The sequence below is a fragment of the Oncorhynchus mykiss genome, chromosome Y, assembly GCF_013265735.2.
Source record: "Oncorhynchus mykiss isolate Arlee chromosome Y, USDA_OmykA_1.1, whole genome shotgun sequence".
Taxonomy (NCBI): domain Eukaryota; kingdom Metazoa; phylum Chordata; class Actinopteri; order Salmoniformes; family Salmonidae; genus Oncorhynchus; species Oncorhynchus mykiss.
The window spans coordinates 32794207-32817080 of NC_048593.1; the positions used below are offsets into that span (position 1 = coordinate 32794207).

The window sequence follows — 22874 nt, forward strand, 5'->3', positions numbered from 1 at the left end:
CACATTGCACAATAACTTTCCATTGCAGTTCAGAGAATTTGACATCAAGCCACGAGTCCAGTGAGCATAATTGTTATTTTTCATGGCTGTATGTGGAGAAGAAATAGTTGCTTTGTTTTGCCATGCATAGAAAAACATGTTTTTGGGGGAAATAGAATGGGGAACTGTTGCTCTTGCGCGTGGTCAAGGGTTCACCTGACACCCCTGTTGGTGCACGGGCATGTGCACGAGTGGTGAGTAAAATTGTAATTTTTCACAGCAGTGTGTGAAGAAGAAAGAGTTGCTTTGTCTTGCCATGAAAAGAGGATAAAGCTTTTTTGGGGTGGGGGGATAGAATATGTGGACTGTTGCTCTTGCGCATGTCAAGGGTTCAGCCCTGTTAGTGCACAGGCATGTGCATGAGTGACTCAGCAGTAATTTGCTTCAAAAGAGCATCTCTTGATTCAAGGCTCCCATTTCACTCTTCCCCCACCTGCCCTCTGTACGTAGTGCTGCTGTGCTGGATTACTTTGACTTGACCTGATGGAGCTGTTGATGTTTAGTCTGGTCCTTCTACAAGGGATCTCTCCCTGCTTTAGCTTTCCCAACGGTGCACCCACCTCCGCCTGTGATGACATGGTTCCTCGTCACACTGGGGTGCAGCCACAGCCCACCCCAGCACCCTACACCATCCTCACCAGCTCCAAGACCCTTCAGACTGGCCAGCCCATTACAGGTAAGATGTTGGACATCCTACCTACACCTTACAGCTTTGGACATGCCCAAGGAACTAGATGTGATTTCTAATTTGATCGGACCAGTAACACTTGTCTACTGATGATGGGTTATGAAATAACCCTAACAAATAGTAAACAAATTAGAAAAATGTGTTGTCTTAAAAATTACAATTCTTAATTCATAGTGGAAGGGATAAGGCAGGCCAATGATAGTGGTCACATCTAGGCACTTTTCGATGGGTAAGACAGTGTGTCTGAGGCTTCTTACATTTTCTGTTATCATGCCTGAACATTGATTCAAGATACCACATTTCTGCAGATGAAGGGGAACGCAATGGCACATTTGTATCACTCTGTACTGTTTGTTGGTGTATTTCCCCATAAGTGACTATAACTGGAACAAACTACAGAGGCGTGCTTCTGGAGGCCAGATCGGCAGCCAGCACTAGCACTAATGCTTTAGGAAGTTGGCAACTTCCTCCTCCAGATACCAAATTCCTGCAGGTAAGTTAATAGCTTCCCATGTGTAACCTAATTGGGGTGAAAATTCCACGAGTAAACTAAACATTCTAGAAAGAGGTTGACAAATCTGATTGTGTCTCCAAGTGCTCAGGAAATAAAGAAGGTGCCATCACCCATGCCAATACTAATTTGAAAGACGACACTACCGTGTTTACCTGGTTACCACCCAACAACACCAACACTATCTACTTCATGTAAGAGCATAACACCAAGGGCTCTATTCAATCTGTATAGCTGAAGTTCAGCGTTACGTTATTAAGTTTAGAGCCCCATCACCCTTACTACACTTTTCTAAAAAAAAATACCATTGGCTACACACATTACTCAAATGTAAACTTGCGTATTTGCTAAATCGGGAATAATCTTTACATTTCCAGTGCGCAATCCTTAGGCTTCAGCGATCCAGATTGAATAGAGCCCTGAATCTAATCTTGAACCCTTTGTGAGTCTATAAAACTAGATGATCCGTTTTTCTCCGCACGTATTACACAAATTACATGACAATGTTAATGAATTCTTATAATACATGACATTAGAATAAGGGTACATTTACCATTAAATTATATGCCAATTTAAATCAAAAGTCAGATAAAAAAAATATGTTTCTCTCACACACAGCACTTTGACAGGCAAGCTTTCATTAATCTGCATTGCACTTTTTTTCAGGGCCACTGTAGCCCAACAGCGCACTGTCTACTGGTTGAATATCAGGTCAGGAACTTTGATCAAAGGTGGGTGTGAATGTACTACAGTAAATTAGATTATGATCCATCTCACTTTCTCTTCCAGGGGTCTGTGCTGACCTCTTTCTACTGTATCTTGTGTCTCAGGATCAGAGGGCATTGGTCTGGCTACAGGTGGAAATCCAGGGATGGCCAGTAAAGGATTTCTGCTGCTCCTTGCCCCATGTATGCTGGTGTCACAGATGCTCCCAATATAGTTTCATTCCATTTTGATTCTACCGAAGCAGCTTCCATCTGCTTTTATTGGAAAAAATATTGATTGCATAATATATATTGTATTAGAAAAAAGTACTTTCCATACAAAACTTTTACTGATTAAAGGTAGTATCATGCAGCCGTTTGTTACATTTGCTTTGTCTTCATTCAATTGGGGACTAAAATCCATCCTAATTATTTTACTTCACTATAACCTCATTTATACTTGTTAACATGTCTTGATATTGTCAGAAATATGTCTACACACGGTATTAAAATGTAATTTCTGTCCACTGTGTCGGCATTGTGACCAGATGTCATGGTTCCACCTTGTATGCTTTTTATTTTAAGACAAGTCAATGGTGGCACTTGTCAATTTGTTTGAAGGCTGATTATTTAAATACCTCACTGTCCAGAGCCATCAACACATGAGTGCCTGACTAGCTCTGGAGTTCATCAGGAAGATGTCCCCAATGTCTTTAATTCTACACCCATGTAAAAATGTGAGCATAGAACCAGGTTTAAATGGGGGAAGCTGGACAATGAGTTTTGTTTACTCTAGAGGGCACTTTGCCTACCATATGTAAGGCAACGATGTCAGATTTCCCCACCAGACTCCTTCAATTCTAATGTAAAGCATACCATAAAATGTGGAGAGGAGTTGAACTACATTCCAACTGTAGAAATGAGAACTGTGTGGTCACAAGCCAAAAGGGAGTGTTCTGGGATCATGTAACACGCCTATGGCAAGACTAGCCAACAAGGCACCGGACACCATTGGCACAAACGAAATATTATTTTAAGTCTGTTCAAACTTGTCAGCTACTATATTTCACTTCTCGGATCATTACGCCATAACTCAACCAAATCCAAGTATGTATGACTATGCATAGGGCAACAGACCAGTTAAACCAGGTAGTGCAAATTCATGCAAAGTCTCCAGATGTTTCAAAATCTTCATATTCCATCTGCTGAAAACATCCTGGAAGTTTATTACATGCTGAAATGCTGGTAAAGTTATTTCATTTGAAATTGTAATAGACTATAACCATAGCTTTAAGTCAGAGGCTAAGTAGTTGATAAGCACAAAACTATAGCTGTAAGTGGTGTAATCGACTTCATGCATTTGATTAGCCAATCAGTGCACATTTCCCATAATCTCTGAAACCCAGACATTCAAAAAAACTGCATACCAATAGCCCCCCCCCCCCATAAAAAAAACACCACTGACATCATCCAGTGTAGGTTTGTCCATTATAATGAATTTATTCAAGTGGTGGTTAGAAACATACCCACTGGAGGACAGGGGTAGTATTTGAGGTTTCTTATACAGGAATGACATTGGTAAATGAGAATGGAACGTTTGAAAAGATAAAATGCACAACTTACAGCCGCCACCCTCAACTAGTAGCAGACCACTAGCTGGTTCACATAAATAAGGCAGAATGCAGGATCCATAGGAGTGGAAAGTTGTTACATTTAGCCATTTAATGTAAATTCAACAGTGATGTTAAAAAAACAATAATTTAAAGGACTTTCTTTAGCTCATCGTACAAGACCAGCACAAAGGCACCACCCATGCCTCTGAGAACATTGGACCAGGCTCCCTTGAAGAAGGCCTTGCCACCCTCATCACGAGCGATCTTCTTCCAGCAGTCAATGGTACCAGAGTACATGATATCAGCTGGAGAAAAAAGTTGACCCAAGTTAGGACATAATGTCAATTTAGTTGTATTTGGAATTGCATGTTTCTACTAGTCTTCCGATGTATAATTTCTCCCTAAACACTGGACAGTGTAGGTGACGAGGAAAACTCACCTCCTTTACGGCCAGACTGCATCATCATACGACGACGGACAGTGTCGAAGGGGTAGGAGGTCAGGCCGGCCACAGCAGTTACAGACTGAGCGATTGCCCAGCTCACTAAGATGGAAGTGTTCTTGGAGTCTGGCAGCATACCTGTTACATACCACACATAATATTACATATGCATATAGCACAAACGGACAGCTTTCTGTGAAAAGCTGTTATCAGTGTTAAAGTCTATACCTTTAGCTGTGTCATAAATTCCGAAGTATGAAGCTCTGTAGATGATGATGCCCTGGACAGACACTGCGAAGCCCTGGTACAGACCCCTCATACCGTCAGACCTGAACGTCTTCGCCAAGCAGTCTGCCAGACCGTTGTACTCCCTCGCACCAGCTTTTCCGACATCAGCTCCCAGACGGGTTCTGGCGAAATCAAGAGGATAGACAAAGCAAAGGGAGGTGGCTCCTGCAGCACCACCAGAGGCCAGGTTGCCAGCGAAGTACCTCCAGAACTGCTTTCGCTTGTCTACACCGTCAAGGAAGACACTCTTGTACTTGTCTTTGAAAGCAAAGTTGAGGGCCTGGGTGGGGAAGTATCTGATGACATTAGCCAGGTTACCTCTCCAGAAGGCAAGGAAGCCCTGCTCCTTTGGAATGCGGGTAACACAATCTATGATACCCTTGTACTGCATTTCTTTGCTGATCTGCTTGCTGGCATGTTGGACCTGTTAAGAATATGAGAACACATATGATAAAAATATATAAACCCATAGATACATGCTGGTAAAGCTGACGTTTCCTGCCCTGCAGTCATCTGAGCGCTGCTCGTCTCGACCTTGCCACCCGCTTAAATCCGGTCTTTCTGGTTGCTAACGATTTGCAACAACTATTTAATTGAACAAGACAGACCAACACTTGGTGGTTACTGTTTGCCGGTCAAACTACCCTGCAGACTTTCAATGCCAGCCAGGTATTTAGTTTAACCTCAGTTCTACCACTGTGGCTGCAGTACCTACACAACTACTCGATTGTTCAATTCGTGATAATGTATATTTTACTGGTATGATTTACTACGAAACCAAACTAGTTAGTCGAGTGACGTAATTAAATTGTTACATGTAAATTAGTTGTGTAGTTAGCGATATCAGGTGCCATCCAGAAAGAGGAATTGCCCAATGTCATAGACTGGCCCTGGCTTTGTTAGCTAGCTAACGTTAGCATTGTGTGGCTGGGCTAGCCAACCTGTACTAATGACGGACTGCGTTAGCCAGCCGGCTAGCGTGTAGGTCATTTGAAACATCTCATGACCTCGAATTATGGCAACCAGCGGAAGATGGTAGATAACCATCCTGCTTGTATTATACATATCAAATCAATATAACAGCCTTAAGACATTGAAAACACATAGCTAGCTAAATGTAAATTGCCGCAAGGGTGATAAGCAGCGTGCATTTCTCTAGCCAGTGATAACAGCTAAGTTAGCTAGCTGATGCTTGCCATGCAGCAGAGGCGGCATAACTTTAGCTAGTCATGGACCAATAGCTACCTGAAGGAGAAGCTTGACTCTCTCGATGGGCGCGACCGCCGTTTTGGAGATGGCAGCGGAGATGCCACCAGCCAAGAAATCCTTGGCAAATGAAACTGCGGTCTCATTCATTGTGCGATGTTATAAATTGACTTGCAGACAGAAGAACACTTGCCCTGCAACAGCGGATGGCCTACCACGAAATGGCCGATTTTATAGACGCGTAGGAATTTTATGAATTCAGCAGATCGCGAGACACAGCGGGAACTCATATCACATTGTCATCTGACGATAGTCGCAGGGGAGAAGTTATCCGCAATCACAGATTTAGTCTCGTCACTAGTTACCACAAGAACAAAATCATAATTATGTCTACAATTTATCTTCTTAAAATCTGATTTAAACCTAACCACACAGCTAACCTTATGCCTAACCCTGACCTTAACTGAAGAGAAAAAATGAACATTTTGTTTTCATTCATCTTTACGATTTTGTGGCTGTGGTAATTTGTGACAACCCAGATCTAGGATTATATCGTCATACCCATCCTTAATCTCAACAATCAATGGGACCAAAAATATATCTGACCCTGTATCAGTGGAAGGTGCAACTTCTACCTCCCACGAATGCCTTTGTAATAAGGGGTTTATTCAGAAGGGGCGCAATCATTTTAAACATTGCAGATAAAATGCAACATGATTTCCTATTATAATCTAAACTCCATGAAATCAATTTGAATATGCCTAATCAACATTGTCATAGCATCCTTCAAAATGTAACAAATGTCAAATGAGAAGTCTACAGTACCATGACCTGATGGTTCATCACCACTACTTTACATGCAATTGTTGGACATAGACAAAATTTGAATTTGCTGTATTTTTATTGGGTGAATTCTCAAACCCTGCTGTGATTACAAACTACGCTACGCATAGTTGAAGTGGTCGATGGTCACAGATGACAAAAAAATAGTAAAGCCCAGGTCAGGATTTAGTTTAATGTAAAGAGAGGCGACAGTATACAGTATTATATTATACCTTGCTACTCTGTGCCAGAATGTCAGAAGATAGGACACATTTTTATAGTTTGAATCTAAATCTACATGATGACATATCTGTATCAACTAATATTTTTTTTAGAAAAAGTGGTATCAACACAGTGTTTGAAATGGCTTCTGGCAAATAAATGACATTCTATATATTTACAATATGACAAAGCAAGATGGGGCCTGTCCTAACAGTGACAATTGTGAATCTGGACAATGTAATGATGCAGTTGAGAATGTCCATGATCAACATTCTCCTATGATTACATTTGTATTTTAGGCTACACACCATTGCAATAACTTAAGAAGCCATTAGATTGGAATCTCTTTCTTGATTCCAATCACTTCACTTGAAATGGACATTTCATATTCAATTTTTCCTTACATGAAATCAAAATTGTCTAGCCATGGTCATTTTCTTTTTTACAAAAGATTAAAGAACTAGCCATGGAGCCGCAATGTTCTGCCTTTTTCAGTCCTTGTGCTCTTCCCCACGCCCCAACATATCCTCTGGGACATCCTTGTCCTCTTTGCTGCGTTTGCTTTTCTTGTGCTTGTGTCTGCGATGCCCCTCCCCCTCATCATCATGCTGCTTGCTGTAAGGAAATGAATAATATAATATAATTCTGTTAACATTTTTGTAAGCGTTTATCTTAAGTCTTAAAGTGAGTAACCACACATCGCTAGTAAAAAGAACCACAAGCTTATCAATGTAGCTTAGGTTCATCAATCTCATAAATGTAGGCCAGTAAAGTAAAACCTAACCAGTGTGTATAATATATTTGCAATAAACCACAAATTCTGTCCTACTGCATTTTCCTTTTTCCCAATCTGACAATACTAACTTTCCCTCACCGTTTGGAAGACTTGTGTTTACCACTCTCCTCCTTGTCACGATGGCGTCTGTCTCGCTGATGCTCCTCCCTCTCCCTGCCACGCCCACCGCTGCTGTCATGAACATGAAGGTAACTGTGCTCAAATTCTCGCTCACTCTCTCGATCATGGCTGTAGTAGTGGTAACGGTCATCCTCACTAGGTATCAGATATCAGATATCAGGACAGATGAGAGAAAGTTAAGGCATGCGAAGGTTCAATTTCACCACAAAACATAAGCAAATGTATCTACACTGTTTAACTTTCTTTTTCTTTGTTTACGCACTTATATTCGCTGGTGGTTGGAGTATGACCTCTCTCTTGATCTCTGTCTCTTTCTCTATGACTTCCTTGGTACTCCCAATGCCCTCGTCCTCTGTCTTCCCCCCCCTTCTCCAGCACAGAGCCCCAAGGCATGTGTGATGATGAGACTGGAGGGTAGCTAATGAAGCTTGACTCTGAAAGAAAATACACTGCATTAACTGCAATACAAGGGGAAGTTATTTGATGTGTGGAGTATAAGGCATGACAATTGTATTTTGAACCTGCCAGGTAAACACGATACATACCTCCACTGTTGTATCCAAAAGGAAGAGGGGCTCTACTGCTGTAATTCAGGGAAGGACAAATTGTCAGGATTAAGACCATCACTTAAACATTCACACAAACGCAGCAGAGTAAAGAGAGGCTCTGACTGGTACTGCTTATGAAACAGAAGTTGTCTGAGTCTGATGCCTCACTGCAGTCCATAGTAGAGCAGCAGGAAGATGTTTTGGGGTGGGGGTGCTACGAATTGTTTCAGAAATAATTTTTAGCATGGCCTACAGACTGCTGCTATATTGGTCTGCTAATACAGGACTATTAAATGCCTAGTGCACTACTTTTGTGAGAGAAGAACAATTTCAGGGGGTACTGCAGCACCCCTACTTCCCGTGGCTATGGTTGATAGCACAGCAGAGGTACCTGTCCTATCATCAAAAGGGTGGCCCGGCAAACCGGTTTGCAGACATTTTGGAGTTGGGCGTAGCTTTAGAGCAGCGTCTGAACGTATTGCCTTATTAATGCATTAGTACATTTTAACTAGTCTATTGACTCTCACATACCTATCCACAGGTGGCATCATCAAGGTAGGGGGAGGAGCAAGGGGAGGTAGGAACAGGCCTAGGGGAAAAGCAGTATGTAATCATCACCAAACAACAAATATTTCATCTTGAGTATAACTATGTAGCATAGACATTCAGATTACATTTCTAGATGAATGTTTATGCATGTTTACAGCCATTTCAAAGCATGTTGTATAATATTATCATACTACAATAAAAATGCAGTTCTCTTGCATCCTCTGAGAAACTAAGGACTACACAGAGTTTTGTGGTCTAGCTATAAAAACTTACCTGTAATGGAAGGTGGGGGCATACCTGAGAATGAGACCAACATGTAAAGGTATTATAACATTATGTTATAATTTCTCATGGCTCTCCTTATCATATCACAAGACTATGTATTTGGTATGCTTTCATTCATGTTCTGGATAAAGAATGATACCTTACCTGGGGGGTGAAGAGGTGGGGGCATACCAGATACTGGTGGAGGAGGATGCAGGAAGTGTGGTGGGGGCATACCCATTGGAAGAGGAAGAGGAGGTCCTGCTGGTGGAACCAAGGGCTGTACCTTGTTACCATGGTCTCCGAGCACCTGCAGAGTTGTTGAGAACATTGAATGATGCAGAACAATAGGTGTAGGTGTGTGTCTTACTCTCCTTAGCCTGCAGTTATCTTTGACTTCATCACATAAAATCACTGAATGTGTGAACAGATTAACCTGGATAGGATTCTGTTCCTGCATTTCCCTCCTTCGGCCTTCAACCCGGCGAATGGCTCCTGTCTGTCCACCAATCACATCAATAGTTCCACCCAATTTCCTACAGAAAGAGATGACAGACATCTGTACTCTCTCTCACTGCAGTCAGGAGCCATTTATGCTTCACATGATTTCTCTACCAAGTGTAAAATAAGTATTTAACAAGCGTAGCTCTTTACAATCCAGTTCTTTTGAGGAAAATGTTGTACCAGATCTGAGTTAGCCTCGTAGATCCCAGACCTATGGCAGCAACAGCACTTGGTCTGGGATTAATGATTGAGACAAAACATTTTTTAAAGCCAATAAATCACGAGGCAGTTATGCCAGAATGTCACGATTCGAAACCAAAGTTTGCAGGCAAAACCTTTGCAGTGGTTTTAGTGAAGGTGGTTGATGCAAACTAGCCAATTGCGAAATGCACTCATGAAAAATAACCCCTGTGATCTCCATCTTGCTAGCTACTATTTTGTGTCCAGGAATGTTCACGTTAGGACAACAAGCTAATAACGCAAAAAGAGGATAAGGCAGTGATGTAAGAAAGCCAAATGTATACATACTGTTAACCTGGAACATTGGAATATTGTGGGAGACAAGACTGAGTTGGTATGATGCTTGAACAGGTAGAGGTTATTACTTCCATATTTAAGCATAACTTTATTAACAGGTTTTCTTCAAATAATTTAAATTTTATTGGTCACATACACATGGTTAGCAGATGTTATTGGTCACATACACATGGTTAGCAGATGTTATTGGTCACATACACATGGTTAGCAGATGTTATTGGTCACATACACATGGTTAGCAGATGTTATTGGTCACATACACATGGTTAGCAGATGTTATTGGTCACATACACATGGTTAGTAGATGTTATTGGTCACATACACATGGTTAGCAGATGTTATTGGTCACATACACATGGTTAGCAGATGTTATTGGTCACATACACATGGTTAGCAGATGTTATTGGTCACATACACATGGTTAGCAGATGTTATTGGTCACATACACATGGTTAGCAGATGTTATTGGTCACATACACATGGTTAGCAGATGTTATTGGTCACATACACATGGTTAGCAGATGTTATTGCGATGGTAGCAGAATGCTTGTGTTTCTAGTTCCGACAGTGCAGCAATATCTAACATGTATGTTAACAATTCCACAACAACTACATAATACACACACAAATTTAAGTAAAGGAATGGAATATATAAACCTAGCAACAAAAAAAAGTCCTCTCACTGTCAACTGCGTTTATTTTCAGCAAACTTAACATGTGTAAATATTTGTATGAACATAACAAGATTCAATAACAGACATAAACTGAACAAATTCCACAGACATGTAACTAACTGAAATGGAATAATGTGTCCCTGAACAAAGGGTGGGTTAAAAGTAACAGTCAGTATCTGGTGTGGCCACCAGCTGCATTAAGTACTGCAGTGCATCTCCCCCTCATGGACTGCACCAGATTTGGCCGTTCTTGCTGTGAGATGTTACCCCACTCTTCCATCAAGGCACCTGCAAGTTCCAGGACATTTCTGGGTGGAATGGCCCTAACCCTCACCCTCCGATCCAACAGGTCCCAGACGTGCTCAATGGGATTGAGATCCGGGCTCTTCGCTGCCCATGGCAGAACACTGACATTCCTGTCTTGCAGGAAATCACGCCCAGAACAAGCAGTATGGCTGGTGGCATTGTCATGCTGGAGGGTAATGTCAGGATGAGCCTGCAGGAAGGGTACCACATGAAGGAGGAGGATGTCTTCCCTGTAATGCAAAGCGTTGAGATTGCCTGCAATGACAACAAGCTCAGTCCGATGATGCTGTGACACACCGCCCCAGACCATGACGGACCCTCCACCTCCAAATAGATCCTGCTCCAGAGTAAAGGCCTCGGTGTAACACTCATTCCTTCGACGATAAACGCAAATCCGACCATCACCCTTGGTGAGACAAAAACGCGACTCGTCAGTGAAGAGCACTTTTTGCTAGTCTTGTCTGGTCCAGCACGGTGGGTTTGTGCCCATAGGCAACGTTGTTGCCAGTGATGTCTGGTGAGGACCTGCCTTATAACAGGCCTACAAGCCCTCAGTACAGCCTCTCTCAGCCTATTGTGGATAGTCTGAGCACTGATGGAGGGATTGTGCGTTCCTGGTGTAACTCGGGCAGTTGTTGTTGCCATCCTGTACCTGTCCCGCAGGTACAGGTACGGATGTACCGATCCTGTGCAGGTGTTGTTACACGTGGTCTGCCACTGTGAGGACGATCAGCTGTCCGTTCTGTCTCCATGTAGCGCTGTCTTAGGCGTCTCACACTACGGACATTGCAATTTATTGCCTTGGCCACATCTGCAGTCCTCATGCCTCATTGCAGCATGCTTAAGGCACGTTCATGCAGATGAGCAGGGACTCTGGGTATCTTTCTTTTGGTGTTTTTCAGAGTCAGTAGAAAGGCCTCTTTAGTGTCCTAAGTTTTCATAACTGTGACCTTAATTTCCTACCGTCTGTAAGCTGTGTCTTAATGACTGTTCCACAGGTGCATGTTCATTAATTGTTTATGGTTCATTGAACAAGCATGGGAAACAGTGTTTAAACCCTTTACAATAAAAAAAAAAGTTAAGTTATTTGGATTTTTACGAATTATCTTTGAAAGACAGGGTCCTGAAAAAGGGATGTTTCTTTTTTTGCTGAGTTTACATAGAAATATATGGATGAGCAATGACAGAGCGGCATAGGCAAGATGCAATAGATGGTATAAAATACAGTATATACACATATGAGATGAGTAATTCAAGATATGTAAACATTATTAAAGTGACTAGTGATCCATTTATTAAAGTGGCAAGTTATTTCAAGTCTGTATGTAGGCAGCAGCCTCTCTCTGTTAGTGATGGCTGTTTAACAGTCTGAATCCCTCTGACGTGTTTACCTGTTAGGTGGGGGTCCTGCCTTCAGTCTGTTGGCAGCGAGGGCCAGGACTGAAGCAGGGGGAAAGTCTGGCTTGTAATCAGTCTTGATGGAAGACGGTTCTGTATCCTTTTCTAAAGTGGTTGCCCTTCCCTGCTGAACCTCGAAAATAAAACAATTATCCAATTATTTCCCACCCGCAAAATATCACTGTTAATATAATCAAATCTATGTTAGTACTATATCACATTTAGAAATAAGATAGACTATTATTTTATATTAACATTAGTAATATTATTATCAATGGAATTATTAATGTATTATTTGACTTGGGGCCAAATCCAGTGGGGTCTGGTCTTGATTTAAGTGTGGGATGAGAAATCTGACACAGGAAACAGCAGCTTTTCCTTGGCTTGGCCAGTCTATTTTATTTCAGTTCACATAACTACATTTCCTGTCTTTCTTGATGATTAAAGATTAATTGCTACATACATTTTTTGACTTATAAATGAATGATACAGTGCCTTTAGAAAGTATTCATACCCCTTGACTTATTCCACATTTGTTGTGTTTGTTACAGCTTGAATTCAAAATTTATGAGAAAAAAAAATTCTCACACATCTACACACAATATCTCATAATGAAAAGGTTAAAGCATGCTTTTAGAAATGTTTGCACATTTATTGAAAATGAAATAGAAATATCTTATTTACCAAAGTATTCACACCCCTGAGTCAATACATGTTAGAATCACCTTTTGCAGCGATTACACACTGTGAGTCTTTCTGAATAAGTCTCTAAGAGCTTTGCACACCTGGATTGTATAATATTTGCCAATTATTATTTTCAAACAATTCAAAATTCTTCAAGGTTGTTGATCATTGCTAGAAAACCATTTCAAGTCTTGACCATAGATTTTCAAGCAGATTTAAGATTTAAGACTGTAACTCGGCCACACAGACACATTCATCGTGTTCTTGGTAAGCAACTCCAGTGTAGATTTGTCCTTGTGTTTTAGGTTATTGTCCTGCTGAAAGGTGAATTCATCACCCAGTGTCTGGTGGAAAACAGACTGAACCAGGTTTTCCTTTAGGATTTGCCTGTGCTTAACTCCATTCCGTTTATTTTTTATCCTGAAAAACTCCCCAGTCCTTAATGACTACAAGCATACCCATAACATGATGCAGCCACCACTATGCGTCAAAATATGAAGAGTGGTACTCAGTAATGTGTTGTATTGGATTTGCCACAAACATAACACTTTGAATTCAGGACAAAAAGTGAATTACTTTGCCACATTTTTTTGTAGAATTACTTTAACGCCTGCATGTTTTGGAAGATTTTTAGTCTGTACAGGCTTTCTTTTTTTTCACACTATCAATTAGGTTAGTATTGTGGAGTAACGACAATGTTGCTCCATCTCAGTTTTCTCCTATCACAACCACTAAACTCTGGAACTGTTTTAAAGTCACCATTGACATGGTGAAATCCCTGAGCGGTTTCCTTCCTCTTCGGAAGGACGCCCGTATCTTTGTAGTGACTGGATGAATTGATACACCATCCAAAGTGTACTGAATAACTTCACTATGCTCAAAGGGATATTCACTGTCTGCTTTTTAATTTTTTTTACCCATCTACCAATTGGTGCCCTTCTTTGCAAGGCATTGGAAAATCTCCCTGGTCTTTGTGGTTGAATCTGTGTTTGAAATGCACTGCTCGACTAAGGAGCCTTACAGTATGTGTGGGGTACAGAGATGAGGTGGTCATTGAAAAATCATGTTAAACACTATTGTTGCACACAGAGTGAGTCCCTGCAACTTATTATGTGACTTATTAAGCACAATTTTACTCTTGAACTTATTTAGGCTTGCCAAAACAAAGGGGTTGAATACTTATCGACTCAAGACATTTCAGCTTTAAATTTTTTATTAATTTGTAAAAATATCTAAAAACACAATTCCATATTGACATTATGGGGTATTGTGTGTAGACAAATGACAAAAACAATCTCAATTGAATTCATTTTAAATTCAGGCTGTAACACAACAAAATGTGGAAAAAGTCATGAAAAGGTTAAGGGCTATGAATGCTTTCTGAATGCACTGTATATACCCATTAATTATTGAAGACTATAACTTATAAATGCCTCATGAGCTTAGTTCAACTGTCATACCCTATCAGAACCCAAAACATAAGCTTGTTTCGCTCCAGTGTTTGTAAAGAATGTAAATGTAAACAAATACTACATAGCCTGAAAACATTGTTAAAAATATAATTTGTAATAATAACTTTGTAGCTTTGTCTTGAATTTGAGAGTGGTTACATTTCTTCAGGCCCATCTCTCAGCTTTTTACCAAAACTGAGGCAGGGTGGCGCTTTGTTATTGTATCATTTCAGGATTCTATCTTAAAGGTTAATTACTCTTAACAAATCAAATCAAATTTATTTATATAGCCCTTCTTACATCAGCTGATATATCAAAGTGCTGTACAGAAACCCAGCCTAAAACCCCAAACAGAAAGCAATGCAGGTGTTAACCATCACTGTTTGGAGACAAACACAACGTTTTACAGTAGGGTGATGAAGTAGGGATAATTAATCAATGTTTTGAGGACTCACTGTTATCTTGTTTTCAAAACTGAGAGGAGCACTGGGCTCCAGGCCAAGCTGTAGTCTGCGCTGTCTCTCACAGTATCCCTTCCACGTTTCCTCATTAAAACCATAGTTGAAGTAGTCTGAGAGGTCGGCACCTAGAGACAGAACAACATACAAAATAACAAATTGATGTTGTAACAATCTGCAGCAATTTTATTTCAAAGATTCAAATGGTCAGTTCAGTATACGTAAACAACCCCCTTACCTGGCTTTCTCCATGGTTTGTCCTCAAAGATGTCCATTTCCACCTCCACAACTGGTGCACCATTGAAGGCCCCTAGTGTCTCTATATCTATCCCTTTGGGCTGCAGCTTAACTTGTAGCAAAACAGTAACATTATGAATTAGTCAACAAATACAATAAAACCATTATTGTCCACCTTAAATAATCCCCCAAAACAGGACGAGTTCACTCACTGGCTGCTGCTGAGGCATAGCAACGAGCTGGTTTCAAGCTCAGGTTCATGCCCGTTCCCCTGCAGAGATTCAGATTTTTTTTTTTTAAATGTATCCAGTGGCCTTCATTAGCTCCCCAGATTTTAAATCAAGTGTGATACTGTCTTTATTCTTCATTACAGCAGTATACACAGCCCCTCAGAAAGTATTCACACCCCTTGACATTCCAAATGTTGTTGTGTTACAGCCTGTTGTGTTGTGTTACAGCCTGATTTCAAAATGTATTTCAAAATGTAATATATTTTGAATGTACTTTTTTTTACCCTCACCTGTCTACACACAATACCCCATAAATGACAAAGTGAAAACATGTTTTTGACATTTTTGCAAATGTATTTGAAATGAAATACTGAAATATCTAATGTACGTAAGTATTCAATCCCCTGAGTCAATACATGTTAGAATCACCTTTAGCAGCGATTACAGCTGCGGGTTTTTCTGGGTAAGTCTGTAAGAGCTTTGCACACCTGGATTATACAATATTTGCACATTATTATTTTTAAAATTCTTCAAGCTCTGTCAAGTTGGTTGTTGATCATTGCTAGACAGCCATTTTTATGTCTTGCCAGAGATTTTAAAGTTGATTTAAGTCAAAACTGTAACCAGGCCACTTAGGAGTATTACATGTAATCTTGGTAAGCAACTCAACTATATTTGGCCTTGTGTTTCAGGTTATTGTCCTGGTGAAAGGTGAATTTGTCTCCTAGAGTCTGTTGGAAAAAAGACTGAACCAGGGTTTCCTCTAGGATTATGCTTGTGCTTAGCCCTATTCCATTTTCTTTTTATAAAAAAAACCTCCCTAGTTCTTTCCAATGACAAACATACCCCATAACATGATGCAGCCACCACCATGCTTGAAAATATGAAGAGTGGTGCTCAGTGATGTGTGGTGTTGAATTTGCCGCAAACATCATGTTTTGTATTCAGGACATAACGTTCATTTCTTTGCCACATTATTTGCAGTATTACTTTAGTGCCTTGTTGCAAACAAGATGGATGTTTTGGAATATTTTTATTCTGTTCAGTCTTCCTTCTTTTCACTTTGTCATTTAGGTTAGTATTGTGGAGTAACTGCAATGTTGTTGATCCATCCTCAGTTTTCTCCTGTCACAGCCATTAAACTCTGAAACTGTTTTCAAGTTACCACTGGCCTTATGGTGAAATCCCTGAGTGGTTTCCTTCCTCTCCGGCAGCTGAATTAGGAAGGACACCTGTATCTTTGTAGTGACTGGGTGTATTGATACATCATCCAAAGTGTAATTAATAACTTCATCATCTTCAAAGGGATATTCTATGTCTGCTTTTTTTTTACCCATCTACCAATATATGTCCTTCTTTGCGAGGCATTTGAAAACCATGAATCTGTGTTTGAAATCCACGAGGGACCTTACAGATGTTCTCCTGAACTTATTTAGGCTTGCCATAACAAAGGGGTTGAATACTTATGACTCAAGACATTTCAGCTTTAAATGTTGTATTAATTTGTAAAAATGTCTAAAAACATAATTCCACTTTGACATTATGGGGTATTGAGTGTAGGACAGTAACACAACATCTAAATGTAATCAATTTTAAATTCTGGCTGTAACACAACAAAATTAGGAAAAAGTCAAGGGGTGTGAATACTTTCTGAAGGCTCTGTATTTAACCCTCTGACTTAACACAGTTTTTTTGAAAAGCAACTGTCTCTCGGGATGCGCAAGTACACTTACATGTAGGAAGGTGCACCAGTTTTGATGTTACCAATGGTGACCTTGACGTCATCATCGTCATCACTGTCACTGTCCTCCTCCTCTTCACCTTCAGTACCTTTGGCTTCCTGTTGAAAAAAGGGAGGAGCATAGTAACATTAACCCCGTTGAGTCGCCCATTTTGTACTTCTAGCCCCTTTTAAACATTGTGTCTTTGAGCTACAGTAGGTTGTACCATTGGATTAGTCTATTTCTTCTGCATCCGTAGATACCATCCATTAGTCTATGTGATTAACGGGGCCTGAGCTAAAGCTGTGTTTCTGAGAAAAGGGCAGATCCCGAATGGTCTGAATGGTTTACGCTACAAACTATTAAAAGCTGTCTATGAAAAGATGAGACTCTCACAAACACAAGCATGTTTTGCTCTGTGACGCTAACAAGCTACACAACCCTTAAAAAACAAAGATTGCAGTTTTGAAACTGCTGTAAAAGTGCAGTAACTGCAGTCGACTGTGGTATTCTGGACACAGTAATTGCAAAATAACTGCCGTGTACTGCAGTTGAACTGCAGTTATACTGCACTCTAACTGCAGTTACACTGCAAAATTACTGCAGTAAAAAAACAGTGTTATTTTGGACGCAGTATTTGCGGCATACTGCAGTTATACTTCACTCTAACTACAATTGTTTTCGTAAGGGAAGAGTCGTTAGAAGGTAAGGGGTTCTTCTACATAGATCATAGGAAATCCCAGGACAAAGGGTCTATAATACTGTAATAAGCTCACATATAGCTGCTGTCATGAACTCCAAACTTCACACAGTTGTCACTGACAAGTTGGATATTAATTTCCCAGTAAGCAAACCATTTCTGTAATTACAGCATTCATACAAATACATTTTTATCACGTTTTTGCTTTGACGGACCTAGTTTTTTTTTATTGACATTTGTCAAAAAAACACATGAATACAACTGTTTATGTTAAATAGTTTTGTGTTCTACTTAAAGCCCTTGTTGTCCTGAAAAGAAAATGGTAAAACACTTAATTGTGAGGCTAAATATAAAGTCTGGACATGCAGATAAATGAAAGTCAGATAAGCAGATTTTTGATGGAGTCTCGGGACTGATAGGGTTAACACTACAAAATGAACGCTCACACCTGCACCATTACGTAAACCAACACACACCTCATTGGTTGCCTGTGAGAGGTTCCTCTATTTCTATTGGTTGGATCTCATCGCTGTGTTACAGTATGAATGAACCATCAGAGGTTTTGGAAAATCCATTTTCTCCGAGAGAAAAGCTATGCAACTAATAACACCGGTGTACTATTATGTAACAACTTACAACAGCTGTTAAGATACAATGGTAACTCTTTAGCCTATATTGTGAAAATGTTTTAGAACTAACTATTTATCTATGTGATAAGAAATGTAGATGATATTGCCCCCATGCCATGCCTGTGATGCAGCATCCTTCTCTTCGGTATTGCCCATTGAAGTCAGCTGAAGGGAGTCACCAGGCCTAATAAGCAGAGGGGGGAATTTTTGTAGTTACATTGTAATAGCATGTCAAATAATATTTGGAACATCATGTGCCTTGAGTGAATTTGGGTGAGAGGATCAAGTGAGCAGGAAAGTTACATTCTTACCCAGGCAAACCCTCGGGGGCATTTTGTTTCTTGGTGTTTTCCCCTAAGAAAAGATGACATGATGATTGAAGGTCGATGCATTTATTGCCAGTCGCCTAGCATTTAAGACAAGAGCGTTTTGGAGCCAATTTGTTTTGGGCTGAGCTGCCAAACCATACTGCAGATTTTGCAGGGGAAAATGTACATGATAAAATCATCTTAGGTGTGCATCATAAGATAAATCAAAACACTCCACAAAAAAAAACACCACTAGATGTGCAAAAATGTGCGATGCGTAGGGTTCCTATATGTTTTGGACCAAGCATCATCCGTGAAGCCGGTGGTTGGTGTTGTGCGTTTGTTAACTGTCTCAATTAATCTTGATCAACATCTGAGGGAACTGTTTAGCGCATGCCTTGTGTATCCATGTGGATACATTGTATATTCACCCCCATACAGCCAATGCTCTTCGTCTTCAACCTGATGGGGCTCACTCAACGGGACTGCTGATTCTGAAATGGTCAACTCAGTAGCCATGGTGTAAATTAGATGCGTGGTCTATTTTTCCGGTTTTCGACCTTGTCCGGCAGCGAGTGTTCGCCGAATAGCAAAATCCTATAACAAATCATGTGCCTGATAACACCTCTGCCATTATCAAGTCATCAAAATGCGCTAATTATCACGAACTGATGATAGTAACCTCTATGACAGACAGCCTACCTCTTTCCCAACAACACCCGCCTCCTTGTACAGTGGCATTCAAAAGGCAAAACAAAAGGTCCTGGGTCCTAGTGCCTTCACAAGACTTTGTATTTTAACTATTCAATTTAAGGGGCTTTATTGGTATGGGAAACATATGTTTACATTGCCAAATCACGTGAAATAGATCATAAACAAAAGTGAAATAAACTATAACAAATTTACAGTAAACATTAAAGTAATAAATACATTTCAAATGTCATATTATGTCTATATACAGCGTAGTAGTGATGCGCAAATAGTTAAACATAAATATGGGTTGTATTTACAATGGTGTTTGTTCTTCACTGGTTGCCCTTTTCTTTTGGCAACAGGTCACAAATCTTTCTGCTGTCATTACACACTGTGGTATTTCACCCAATAGATATGGGAGTTTATCAAAATGGTTTGTTTTCAAATTATTTGTAAATCTGTGTAATCTGAGGGAAATATGTGTCTCTAATATGGTCATACATTTGACAGGAGGTTAGGAAGTGCAGCTCAGTTTCCACCTCATTTTTTGGGCAGCGTGCACATAGCCTGTCTTCTCTTGAGAGCCAGGTCTGCCAGATCCTAATTCTTGCCTTGTCTCTCAGATCGTTCACAGCTTTATGGAAGTTACCTGTGGCGCTGATGTTTAGGCCGAGGTATGTATAGTTTTTGTGTGCTCTAGGGCAGGTATTCCTAAACTGGGGTACTCGCAATGCCAAATAAAAATGTGATTCACATTTTTAGAAATGTGAATCTATATTTTAGAAATATAGATAACATTTTCTTCACATTTTCAAACAGTACATTTTCCAACGGGGCTATACATTTGGGTGAGGTTTTTTCTCGCCTGAGTAGCCTCGTTTCACTGCCAAAAATAAAATTAAACCATCTAGTGTTCAGCGAAATAACAACACAATGTCAAATACAGGTAGCCTAGTCAAATAATTAACATCCAATCACATTAACCGTTACTCTCTCGCAGGAAATCTTCACTCTTGTGCAGACATTTAGAAACGAAACATGACAATTTGAAAAATAAGCCACAGGAGTTTTTTTTTGCGAGAATAAAGACGACTTTTGAGGAGTAAGACCTGTACATAAGTAAAAGATATGTCACGCCCTGATCATAGTTTGCTTTGTATGTTTATATGTTTTGTTTGGTCAGGGTGTGATCTGAGTGGGCATTCTATGTTGTATGTCTAGTTTGTCTGTTTCTGTGTTTGGTCTGATATGGTTCTCAATCAGATGCAGGTGTTAGTCATTGTCTCTGATTGGGAACCATATTTAGGTAGCCTGTTTTGTCATTGTGGGTGATTGTCTATGTTATGTTGCTTGTTAGCACAGTGGTTCAGTAGCGTCACGTTGTGGTTTTGTTTTTGAAAGTGTTCAGTTTTTCCATTAAAATGACGAACACTTACCATGCCGCATCTTGGTCTGACCCTTACTCCTCTTCAGACGAAGAGGAGGAAATCTGCCGTAACAAGATAACAATAATAAGAAGGGACAAGGAGCATCCTATATGGTGAGCTACCAAGTGGCTAGGACAGGCAAGCCCCATACTATTGAACTTAATTCTTCCTGCTGCCGCAGATATGGCTGGGACAATTTCTAGGGGAAAAGGCCCTAAAAGCTATACAGACAATGCCTTCATCAAACACTGTTTCACAATGCTTCAGTGACATTGCAGGAGATGTTTTGAAATTACTGCTTCACATACAAGCCAGTGAATTATATGCGTTACAGCTGGATGAGTCAACAGACGTGGCGGTCTTGGCACAGCTCCTGGTATATGTCCTCTACGTTTATGGGGGGTTAATTAAGGAAGACATCCTCTCTTGGAAACCAGGACAACATGAGAGGATATTTTTGAAGTACTGGACAGCTTTGAGACATCAAATGGACTTTGGTGGTCAATCTGTGTATCTGTACTGATGCCACAAAAGCCATGACAGGGATACAAAGTGGAGTGGTAACGAGTGTGCAAGCAGTTGCTCCCGATGCCATTTGGGTACACTGCAGCATCCACCGGGGAATGCCTGACCGCTTGAAAGATGTTTTGGACACTACAGTGAAAATGGTTAACTTTGTTAAAGCAAGGCCCCTGAACTCCTGTGTATTTTCTGCATTATGCAATGATATGGGCAGCGACCATGTAACGCTTTTACAACATACAGAAGTGTGCTGGTTATCAAGGGGCAAAGTATTGACACAATTTTTTTTGAATTGAGTGATAAGCTTAAAGTTTTCTTTACTGACCATAATTTTCACTTGTCTACCTGTCCCTCAACGTAACCAAGACTAAGGAGATTATTGTAGACTACAGGAAAAGGAGGACCGAGCACGTCCCCATTCTCATCGACGGGGCTGCAGTGGAGCAGGTTGAGAACTTCAAGTTCCTTGGTGTCCACAACAACAAACTAGAATGGTCCAAACAAACCAAGAAGAGGGCACGACAAAGCCTATTCCCCCTCAGGAAACTAAAAAGATTTGGCATGGGTCCTGAGATCCCCAAAAGGTTCTACAGCTGCATCACTGCCTGGTACGGTAATTGCTCGGCCTCTGACCGCAAGGCACTAGAGAGAGTAGTGCGTACAGCCCAGTACATCACTGGGGCTAAGCTCCCTGCCATCCAGGACCTCTACACCAGGCGGTGTCAGAGGAAGACCCTAAAATTGTTGAAGACCCCAGTCACAACCTGTTCTTTCTACTACCGGACGGCAAGTGGTACCAGAGTACCAAGTCTAGGACAAAAAGGCTTCTCAACAGTTTTTACCCCCAAGCCATAAGACTCCGGAACAGGTAATCAAATGGCTATCTGGACTATTTGCATTGTGTGCCCCCCCCCCCCCCCCCCCCCCCCCACCAACCCCTCTTTTTACACTGCTGCTACTGTCTGTTTATCATATATGCATGGTCACTTTAACTATACATTCATGTACATACTACCTCAATTGGACCAACCAACCAGTGCTCCCACACATTGGCTAACCGGGCTATCTGCATTGTGTCCCACCCACCAACCCCTCTTTTACGCTACTGCTACTCTCTTCATATATGCATAGACACTTTAACCATATCTACATACTACCTCAATCAGCCTAACTAACCGGTGTCTGTATGTAGCCTCGCTACTTTTATATCCTCGCTACTGTATATAGCCTGTCTTTTTTACTGATTTATTTCTTTACCTACCTATTCACCTAATACCTTGTTTTGCACTATTGGTTAGAGCCTGTTTGTAAGCATCTCACTGTAAGGTCTACCTACACCTGTTGTATTCAGCGCACGTGACAAAAACTTTGATTTGATTCAACAAGGTTTTCTGGGTCTATGTTTTTGGTTGGACAGGTTTCTCAATTTCTTTGTTAGGTTTTAGCATCCTTCATCAAACCATTTGTCATTGTTAATTTTCTTAGGTTGTCTGCTTGACATTTTTAGATTTGATAGTATATTTGACCTCTCAGCTTCCCTGTTTAGGTTTTCTAAGTTTTCACCTTCACTATTGCAGTGAAAC

The 22874-nt window shown here is 40.6% G+C and overlaps 3 protein-coding genes across 7 annotated transcripts; 1 reads left to right on the forward strand and 2 right to left on the reverse strand.

The window, feature by feature from the left end:
• Positions 1 to 342: 342 nt before the first annotated feature.
• On the forward strand, positions 343 to 2489 carry si:dkey-251i10.2 (Reeler domain-containing protein). Its single transcript, XM_021591422.2, has 5 exons — positions 343 to 715; positions 1102 to 1220; positions 1323 to 1432; positions 1905 to 1969; positions 2069 to 2489. Exons 1-5 carry the CDS (start codon positions 523 to 525, stop codon positions 2176 to 2178), a joined length of 597 nt encoding a protein of 198 aa, XP_021447097.1. The 5' UTR covers positions 343 to 522; the 3' UTR covers positions 2179 to 2489.
• Positions 2490 to 3418: 929 nt separating this feature from the next.
• On the reverse strand, positions 3419 to 5707 carry si:dkey-251i10.1 (adenine nucleotide translocator 2). Its single transcript, NM_001160491.1, is given in 4 exon segments — positions 3419 to 3860; positions 3995 to 4135; positions 4226 to 4709; positions 5531 to 5707. Coding segments are annotated over 4 exon segments (894 nt in total). The 5' UTR covers positions 5642 to 5707; the 3' UTR covers positions 3419 to 3702.
• Positions 5708 to 6373: 666 nt separating this feature from the next.
• Positions 6374 to 19391, reverse strand: LOC110510097 (pre-mRNA 3'-end-processing factor FIP1). 5 transcript variants are annotated; one of them, XM_021591426.2, is made up of 16 exons: positions 19081 to 19391; positions 18653 to 18695; positions 18462 to 18525; positions 17025 to 17131; positions 15274 to 15332; positions 15063 to 15173; positions 14822 to 14952; positions 12225 to 12358; positions 9249 to 9348; positions 8978 to 9122; positions 8822 to 8845; positions 8531 to 8588; positions 7997 to 8034; positions 7714 to 7885; positions 7410 to 7586; positions 6374 to 7150 (listed from the first exon to the last, which is right to left on the reverse strand). In XM_021591426.2, the coding sequence occupies exons 1-16, from the start codon at positions 19166 to 19168 to the stop codon at positions 7027 to 7029; spliced, it is 1575 nt and encodes a 524-aa protein (XP_021447101.2). In that variant the 5' UTR covers positions 19169 to 19391; the 3' UTR covers positions 6374 to 7026. The 5 variants fall into 5 exon arrangements, with proteins under 5 accessions (XP_021447101.2, XP_021447099.2, XP_021447098.2 ...); XM_021591424.2 differs by having other exon boundaries at positions 7997 to 8031; positions 12225 to 12364; XM_021591423.2 differs by having other exon boundaries at positions 12225 to 12364; positions 19081 to 19390.
• Between the last annotated feature and the right edge of the window lie 3483 nt (positions 19392 to 22874).